We start from the raw sequence: 10,052 nt of genomic DNA, 5'->3' as shown, positions 1-10,052 counted from the left end.
TCCAACATTAACCCGTATGTCCAACACAATCCACAAAGTCCTCCTCCATCTCACAAGACACACACTATGACGCTGACTGCAGGAGGAAAGCTGAATCAGCGAATGTAAGCATTTCAGCACTGACAAGGGTCTCCATGCGGCTGCTCCTGCACCCAGGGCTGCATCGGGGTAGGTCCATGAGGCTTCTCCTGGGGATGTCTTGCAGGAAGTGAGCCCTGCCAGCTGAACAGTGAACTGGCCAAGGCAACAGCACCCTGGTCCGATCATTACAAAGCAAGGGACCTGAGAACTAGAAAGGCAAGGTTCACTGAGCCATTTATCCCTCTGCTCTTCAATCAACCCCACATGTGTTTATTGGCCAGGTTGGTACAATTAACTAATTACCTCAGAGATGGAATAGTATCATCTTGTAGACATAATAATCAAGCCATGGAAAAATCCACTAATTGATACTAAAAGAAATAGGTAAAGTTTTGATTAAAAAAATATATAGGACTTTATATAATCTCAAAATTTCTCTTTAAAAAGAACTGGTCATTATAAAGGGAAAATAGTAATACTGGATTGGAGAGACCCTGTTGACACTCCCTCAATCAGATGATCAGAATTAACATCACTCCTAATGGAACATCCAAGATAACCCTCCTGCTATGATGCACTGAGGACAACATATCATGTATTCAGTATCCCTGACCCAAAGATGCACCTCCTGAGGACATATCAAACAAACCCAATTGACATTTTACCAAATAAAAGGCCAGTTGCCTTTTTTAAGCATCACGGTTTTGATAGAAAGACTGAGGCACTGTTTCAGAGGATTGAAACCTAGGGGAGTTGACAAGTAAATTCAAGCTACCATTTTGAATTAGACATTGAACCAAAAAAAAAACTATACAGAAAAAAACTTCACTGGAACAGTTGGTGTAAATTGGCTATAAACTATAGTAATATGATTTTTTTTGAAATCATCTTTGCTCTTAGGGAATACATCTGGCAGTATTTGATAGAATGTTGTATGACATTTGCAACTTAACCTCAAGTGTACATGTGTGTACATACATATAGAAATTATTAAAGAGGTGGAGTAAACTGTTAAAAATTGCTGCATTTCAAAGGACATAAAAGTTATTTGTACTTGAACCTTTTCTATATGTTTGAGAATAGAACTAGAAAATTAAGGTGCAAAATAAAGTTAAGGAAAATTAAGGTGCAAAATAAAATTAAGGGAAAAAGCTACAATCCAGTAGCCTTAGCGTGTGATAAGGGCCAGCATGAGTGCCTGCCACGTGGCCTTACAGTGGCCATCTGTTGATGGTGTCACCTCTGGTTCGCAGTTCATCTCTCCGAAGCTTAGGGTCTTCTCGTAGCGTAATGAAGATCAGAATCCCAACCTTACTGACCTCAAACAGGTAGTGCGACACTTGATTCAGAAAAGGATTTTTAAAAATTCTTGAACATGTGAACAAGCTACAATATTGTTGAAACATGAAGGAAAGCTTGCAGGAAATTAGGTTTGCTTAAACCAATGTTTCTTTGCTTCTCATACTCCTGTTCTTTTATTTGAAGAGACAATATCCATGTGAAAGAATTAAAAACAGAAAAAAAAAATCTTATTTTTAAAATCAGGGAAAATCTGCCCTGGAGATCAGCTCCTGGAAATGGCAAGTTATTACAGGAAATTCTTGTTATTGAGGGTAGAGGAGAAAATGTTTCTGGCTGGTTCCATCTTTATACTCTAAGCAGACTGAATGGAATCTCTTGTGCCTGTTCAGAGAGGTATAAGAGTGTGTGCGTGCGCGTGCGCGTGTGTGCGTGTGTGTGTGTGTGTGTGTGTGTGTGTGTGCACATGCACATGCACATGCATAGGGCACATTGAGGTGTTGGTTATAAAGGATCTGGGTAGCTTCTCATTTAGACTCAGCAAAAAAAACCCCAAGATGGTGAAGAAGGCAAGGTATCAGGTTGAACATATGAAAGGTGAAAACATGTACAAATTCAACTTCCAGAGGATTCCATATGAATCTCTGGCCAAAGGTAGACAAATCCCCTTTCTTATCCTTTTAGAAAGGACAGGTTCTATATGTTTGATAACATCCCAGTAGTATTTTAAATGGTTTGAGCTAGGGAAAAAATGTGTCAGTAATATTGTTTTGGATCATTTTTGTCTTTGATTGACCAAATGTCCTTTAATGATTGCAGAGTAAAGATTGCCCCCCCCATATTCCAAATGCTAATGGTATTGTAACAATTTTGTTTGGTATGTGCCTGTATGAACAGCAAGGATAATTTATAGACAGGAGTAGAGCAAGCTCGATGTTTGTTAGGAATATGCCTTTCCCCTCATGTCTTCAATAACTGATGAAAAATGTGGAACTAAGACTAGCTTGTATTCTTGTGAACTTTGTCTCATGTACATTGGACATGTTATCTGTAAAGACCAGTGACTGGAAAAGGCCATATGCTTGGTGAAGTAGAGGGTCGGGGATAAAGAAGATCCTAATTGCAGTGCTTCCGCAGCACTCTAATACTCCCTAGTGTAGTCCAAGAATTGCAAGACAGCTTCCTGGCTTCCTGACTGGAAGGGAATCACGGTTATGCCCACCCCAAATAAAGGTGAGCCTACAGAATCTGTAAATTATCAACCAATATCACCATCACATGCAAAATACTTTATTAGGTCCTCCTCACTTTCAGCATGCAAGGTTGTATCATCTGCATATTGTAGGTTGTTCACAAACCTTCTTCCAATCTTGATGCTGCATTCTTCTACATCTAATCCAGCTTCTCTGATTATTTGTTCAGCATCCAGATTGAATAACTATGCCCAGAGGTACAGCCTTGCCTCTCACCTTTCATGATGTTAAGCCATGCAGTATTGCTTTGTTATGTGTGCACAATCGCTTCTTGATAAATGTACAACTGCCACCTGAGTACGATGAAGTGTTTTGGAATTCCCCTTCTTCTCAAGGCTATCTATAGTTCGGTTATAATCTACATAGGTTATTATCTTTCCATAGTCAATATAAAGCAAGTAAACATATTTCCAGTGTTCTCTGTTTTCCACCAAGGTCCATCTGACAGCAATGGTATCTCTTGTTCCAGGTCTTCTGAATCCAGCCTGATCCTCTGTCTGTTCTCTGTTGATGTACTGCTGCAAGTGCTGCTGGATGCTCTTCAGGAGAATTTGCATGCATATGATATCAATATTGCTGTTCTATAGGTTGAGCATTCTGTTGAGTCATCTTTCTTTGAAATGGTTACAAATATGAATTTCTTCCAGTTAGTTGGCCAGGTTGCTATCTTCCAAATTTTCTGGTATACATGCATAAGTGCTTCTAGTGTTTCATCAGCTTGTTGAAATATTTCAGTTGCTATTCCATCATTTCATGGAGCCTTGTTTTGGGCTAATGCAAAACTTCAGTGCAACTTGGACTTCTTCCTTCAGTCCCATTGGTTCTTGGTTATATGCTATCTCTTGATGTGGTTGAATGTTGACTAGTTCTTTTTGGCACAGTGATTCTGTGTATTCTTTTCATCTTCTTTTGATGCTTCCTTCATCACTCAATATTTTGTCCATAGTGCCTTCAATATTGCACCTCAAGTCTTGAGTTTTTTTGTCAGTAGAAGATATGCTGAGTATGGTCTTCCTTCTTGGTTGTCTAACTTTAGGTGTTTGCACTTTCATTATAATATTTGACTTTGTTTTCCTGATAGGCCTTTTAAAATTTTCTGACATCTGCTTTGATCCTTTCTTTCCTCGCCTCTTCATAACTTTTTGGTTGCTACATGTATGATGTTCTAGATGTCTTCTCGGATTTTGTTCGGCGCAGCATAACTGCTCTTGAGATGTTCTCTTGAGGCCTCCTCAAAATTCAGGTGGGATCCACTCAAGGTTCTATTTCGTTTCTAATGGAGTCGAAATTTTCTTCAGCTTCAACCTGAACTGACATAGGAGCAAGTTATTTGTCTGTTCCACAGTCTGCCCCTGGCCTGGTATTAGCTGCTGATGTGGAGCTCTCCATCATCTATTCTCACAAATGTAATTAATTTTATTTCTGTTTATTCCTTCTGGAGAGGTCCACATTTAGTGTCATCTTTTTTGTTATTGAAAAAAAGGATTTTTGAATTAAGAAATCATGGGTCTTGAAAAATGAAATCATACAATCTCCAGTTTGGTTTCTTATCGTCTACACCATATTTTCCAACCACCATTTCTTCCTTTTAGTTTCCAACTTTTGCATTTTAATCACCAATAGTTCTCAGTGCATTTCCATTGCACATTTGATCAATTCTAGACTAAGACATTAGTAGGATTGTTCAATTTATACACCACTAGTTTTCATGGTTGATGTATATATTTGAATAATAGTTGCTGGATCTCCTTATAAGAGAATAAACATGATGCTTTTAGAGACAGTATTCTCTGTTTGTCATGCTACATGGTTTGTTTGTTGCTGTGTTGCTGGAAAAACGTTACCAGTATTTCAAATGCTACAGGACCACCCAGAGTGAACGGGTTTCAGCAGAGCTTCCAAATTAAGAACAGACTATGAAGGAGGAATGGGCTGTAAACTTCTGAGTTATTACCACTGACAACCTAATGGCTAGCACCCCAACATTGTCAGATACTGAAAACCTCATGTACAGAAGCAGAACATTATTAGACATAATCCCAGACAATGAGCTCCTTCGGTCAGAAGTCAACTACAAAATATCACCAAGGAAGAGCTGCTTTCTCAATTTAGAGTCCACCATAATGATAGGCTAACCTGTGGGAGTAAAGTTTGGGGACCTTCATTTGCTGATGGGGCATGAATCAAAATGAGGAGCGAAAGCTGAAATCTTCAATTACTAATCAGAACTTGGAATTTATAAAATATGAAGCTTGGGAAATTGGAAAGTATCAAAAATGAAATGAAACACATAAAGATCAATACGGTAGGTGTTAATGAGCTGAAATGGACTGGTATTGGTGATTCTGAATCAGAAAACCATAAGGTTTACTACGGCTGAAATGACACATACGAGAGAGATGGTATCACATTCATGTCAAATTCAAGATCTATTTTGAAGTACAATGTTGTCTGTAATACGATGAAGAATTTATCACAATATGAAGTGTAAAGAGTGTTCTTTCTGTTTGTAACTTGCATTTATCACTAGACTAATCACTCTGAGCATTTAAAATGCATTTATTGGCCATTTGTATAGTTTATTTAGTAAAATATCTATTCAACTCTCTGCCCGCTTAAAATTGGGTCATTTGTCTTTTTTGTACTGGATCATAACTTTATATTTTTGGGGGTAAGATAATATTACAAATGTTTTCTAAGAGTTTGTGGTTTTATTTTTCAGTTGCATATATGTGTATACATATATTTTTCTGTGAATTTAGTGAAGGCTTATTGAGTTGATCATCAGTTTTATATTCAATAATTCCTATGCATTTGTTTCATCTCATTAATTTCATGTTCGTGGTAATATATCTTAAAAATAAAATATTTGGGGGATGAAGTGAAATTTATATTGATTCTATTTTTTCTTTGGAATAGAAAAATATGTAACTTTAAGGTATAATTGAATGTAACTCCAAAATATAAAAATGGAATTTTTTCCTTTATTGCAAATGCATTTTCACTTATTCAAATTTAATTATTCAATCAAAGTGAAATTACCTGGCTTTGTTGGAAATGTCAGTTTCATTAATATTTCAAGAAATTACTTTTAGCACACGAAATCTTCCCTCAATACATCCTTTATTACAGCAACCTTTGAATATGTTCAGTCTGCATGTTATTATTTACCTTTTAAATTTCATGAGTTGGACAATACGCTCTCCATTCTATCAAAAACACGTTTTCTATCTGAAAGCTCCGACTATTTTATATTAATTACCTAGTCGCTTCACTCTGGAAATAGTTTATGTTGTTTTCTCTGTGCACTTTGACAGGTTGAGTCCAGTTCGTGAGTGGTCTTGGGGTTGGCACAGACCTGAGCACCATTTTGCTATTTTATTTATGGGGACATCAGACATGCTCATATGGGGACATCAGCACAATGGTTACTAACCATAACAGTGGGCATAGTGGAGATTACCTCATAATACCACCTCGGTGAAAATTACTTAATACGTTATTGTGTATTCACACTATACTAAGCACCATAGTCCATAATATATACTTTTGTACTTAATTTAGTTACCTGTGAAGTGATTATTATACATGTTATGCAGATATAGACACTAAAGTTTGGTAAATCATTAGCTCTTTACCTTTGGGGAGGAAATTGTATGGACTATAAAGCCTACACAATTTGACACCATTTATTCTTACAGTGTTCATACAATGTTCAACACCTGTCACTCCAAATTTACTTAATTTATGATAAAATCGAGTTGTAACCTTTGAAGAAAAAGAAAATGAACCGATATTAGCATTATTTGAACATATTGGTTAGTCACCCTCGCAGTTTTTCTCTTGAATGTAGACATTCAAGTCACTACACTGTGAGGATTAGTGATTATGTGAACTAGAGACCCCTCTGGTAAGGGTAGGGATGAGGCTTAACCTATCAATTGGGCCCCAGTGCAATTAACACCTCTTTGAGGTCATAAGCCTGTTTGCATAAGAGTGAGAGACAGTGGTACCTCTCTCTCTCTGCCCCTTCACCTTTCTGTTTGCTGGGACTCTACCTGCTTCTAGGGCAGCCCCATTTGGGCCACCCAACTCTGAGCGTTGTAGGTACCCTGGCATGTTTCCACTGACCTTGAATCTGGCCTGTGATCTCGCCACAACCTGGCCACCTTTCTGTGTCATGGGCCTGCAGCTATGTGAGTCCGAAGAGGTCCCTGGCTTGCATCAGACTTTTGGATTTGAGTTGGACTGGGGTGGGATGCCTTCATGGTATAAAATTACTACTTGACATAAATCTCTTTCCTGTACATATATGAGTGTCATTGGGCTTGTTTCTCTAGACGACCCAGCCTAACATGACAAGGCAGTGTGATATTACCGGATAAATAGAACAAATTTTCTATTGTGATTCAAAGAAGAAGATATATAAGTTGCTTTGTGATTACCATTAAATGGTGAATGCATAATTTTATAACATAATTAAATGGTCTAATCTTGAAATGCTAATATAATTTTGGAATTCTTTATCATTTATGAATTTGTTGCAACGAGAGTGAAAAAATAGATGCTGACAGCATTAATAGACATATTTTTAGAATCCCTAATAGATTAATACTGATGTCCTCATCAATCTGTTCAAGTGTCCTTGCCATTTATGGTCCTTATTGATAGGTGGTATTTATAACTGTCTTACCAAGCAATTTCAGCCAAACCTACTTTCACATCATAAGTGTAGGGAGTTAATCGAGTAGAAAGTGATGTAAGAAGTGAAGAATAATTTCACATAAATTAAAATTTTCATACAGAGTTTATGATTCTATTCTTAGTATGAAATAATATAATTTTAACATTAAGTTTAAATGTGTGTCCTTTAAATATCATTGAAAGTGGGAGACTAGGCCTTATATTTTTAATGCAAATATCTTTTCACAAATCAAGTGTATGGGATGGTTTTCTTTCTCTGAGCATGATGGTTCACTCTGTCTTCCTTTCTCAGTGCTTCCATCGTGACCATAAGTATGCACGTCTTCTGGTTAAAGGGTTTGTAGGAGCCTATGGTTCAATTCCAATGACAGCTTAGAAGTTCCCCTGTGATCTACAGCTCTAGCCTTTGACACTGTGGACAAAATCTAAGTCAAACCTGGTCACATTGTCATGTGTGCTGACCCTGGATAAATCAGCCTTGGCGAGAAAATGGCACATTCTTCTCAAATTTTGATTTGGCCCTTGGAAACTGGCTCTAAACAGATGTTTCTTAATTTTAAAGTTAATAGTGAGGGGAATGCTACGTAAGTTTGTATATCAAAAGGAACAACCATCAAAGTTATGGGAAAATATAATACATTAAAATTAAATGGAAAAACTTTAAACTTCCATGGGTTTTGAGTCTTCCTCTCCTAACAAGTCCTATTTTGTATTTATTCTAAATACGTGGACTGATTAAACTCTGCTGTATGTTGCTGTTGGAAGGTGCTATTGTGTCTGTTTGGACTCGTGTGAAAAGAGCAGGCCTTTCCTATAGGGTTTTCTAGGTTTTAATTTTTAGAGGAACCAATTGTCAGGTCTTTCTAGGGTGGAGCCTCTGTTAGTTTGAACTGCTGATCATTCGGTTAATAGCCAGGCCCTTAATTGCTGCAGCACCGGGGATTCTTTTGCTGCATAAAGTGTGGTATTCTCTGTTTGGTCAGAGAGCTAGTCTGAGTAACCACCTGGTTGAGTGGAATAACAGTTTTTGGCTTAATGAACATAAAATCATATGCTTTAGGGTGTGTAGTGACAAATGCTTTTGTTTTCCTAAGATGCAACATTGCTTATCTTCTTCCTCCCAAATCCATTATCATAATCTTTAATGACTCTCTCCCCATTCTAAGGGTAGGATTTCTCTTATCTTTTACTGTTAGATGGACTTTGTAATTATTTCCCACCAATTAGATGTAATTCACATGTTGTGCACCTTTTCTGGACAGAAATGTTACCTTACATTATTACAGCCTCAAGATCCCTCTTTTCCAGGGATGAGATATCACGTTATACCTATAATCATCCAATTCAGAAAACTGTCAAAAACAAAGGCTGGAGAGGCTCTAGAAAGAGTGCTAAACCAGGGGCGGCAAACTGCCATTCATATGATATTCCTAATTAGGCACTTGGGACCTAGTTTCTAGCTTGCTTTTGGCAACTCATGCCCCTTGCTATAGCTATCTTGGATTTTAGAGTCTGTCTTTTTAAGGTACACAGAATAACATCTTTTTTGTTTTGTTTTTAGAAGATTCAACAATGTTTGTTTTCTAAACTTTCTTTGCTCCCATCCCACAATGACCCTATTCCTTCAAATTCCTGACCTGGAGATGTGGGGTGGGGTGAGAGGTGTAGTCTTGCCTCCTCCCCTCAATCTTTAGTTAAGTTTTCCTTCTCAGCATGGCCTTGATTCTCTTCTGAAGCCCCAGGTTTGCATTTGGGACTCTGGGTCAGAGTGGGACCTTGCCAGCATTCCAGTGAACACGGGCTCCCAGGGGAGCTGTTAGGAGAGGCAGGTGGATTTTGGAGAGCTGGAGTGGGACCTGCAGCAGGGGGTGGGCTTTGCAGTTGTTCATGGAAACTGCAGCTTGTGGCTGGTGAGTTTGGGGTGCTGGTTCTCTTTGGTGCTTGCTGCTCAGTCTTTGTCATAGCCTTCTCCCCGAGTTTCTTCCGGCTGTCTGCATCATGAAGCTTGCCTAAGGTTTCAGGACATAGTCCATTGGAGGCCTTCAGCAGATCTGGATTTTTCTGTATCCATTTGGTGAGGGAGGCAGCACTAGCCATGGTATGGGAGGTCAGAGTCACCCAAGCAGGAGGTATCTTCAGAAGCATTTGCCAGGTGCCCATGAAGGAACCCCAAGGACTTGCCTTGGAATGGGGCACCAAAGGTAACAGGTGACTCCTATCATTGGTGATAATCTGAGTATAGCCTTCATGGGAAGAGATGCTCTCTTTTGATGACTTGCTAGGAGACCAGTTCTGCAGATACTTGGATGAGAAAGCTTTTTCATACTCAACCCCTCTTGGTGGTCCACCTGGAGGTGGGAGACTCAGAACAACATCTTTCATAGGCTACGTCCGATTTGGAAACTCCATCAAGTGAACTGGACTTTACCTTAAATACACCTGTAGCAAATGAAAGGAACTGAAATCCTACCTCAGACATAAGGCTGAAGCACCCCCCCGCGAGAAGAAGCTGATGCCTGTGCCTCTAGTGTTATGTCTTTGGAAATCATTGGACGTTGGTTGTAATCTCTTGCTTTGAGGGTGCCTCGTAATGGCAATGCAAGAGTGCCATCTATTTTCTAGTTTCATAGTTTGTTTGCTTTTTCATGACATGTGTTAGTCTAGTAAACATAGTTCTGCCTTGATGGGTGAGCATAATTGAAAGCTTTGTCCTAT

General features: G+C 38.5%; 1 protein-coding gene across 1 annotated transcript; it reads right to left on the bottom strand.

Moving 5' to 3' along the window:
- Window positions 1–9,020: 9,020 nt before the first annotated feature.
- Window positions 9,021–9,719, bottom strand: LOC101663553 (protein Flattop-like). The gene has a single exon (XM_045286596.1). It carries the CDS (start codon window positions 9,717–9,719, stop codon window positions 9,021–9,023), a length of 699 nt encoding a protein of 232 aa, XP_045142531.1.
- Window positions 9,720–10,052: the final 333 nt, after the last annotated feature.

This window comes from Echinops telfairi, unplaced genomic scaffold (assembly GCF_000313985.2).
Source record: "Echinops telfairi isolate 266 unplaced genomic scaffold, ASM31398v2 ScPeMD7_9;HRSCAF=40, whole genome shotgun sequence".
In the NCBI taxonomy this organism is placed as follows: domain Eukaryota; kingdom Metazoa; phylum Chordata; class Mammalia; order Afrosoricida; family Tenrecidae; genus Echinops; species Echinops telfairi.
This window is presented reverse-complemented; position numbering and strand designations above follow the sequence as displayed.

Coding starts and splice junctions, on each gene's coding strand:
- LOC101663553 (XM_045286596.1), bottom strand. CDS start 9,719: ATGAAAGATGTTGTTCTGAGTCTCCCACCTCCAGGTGGACCACCAAGA.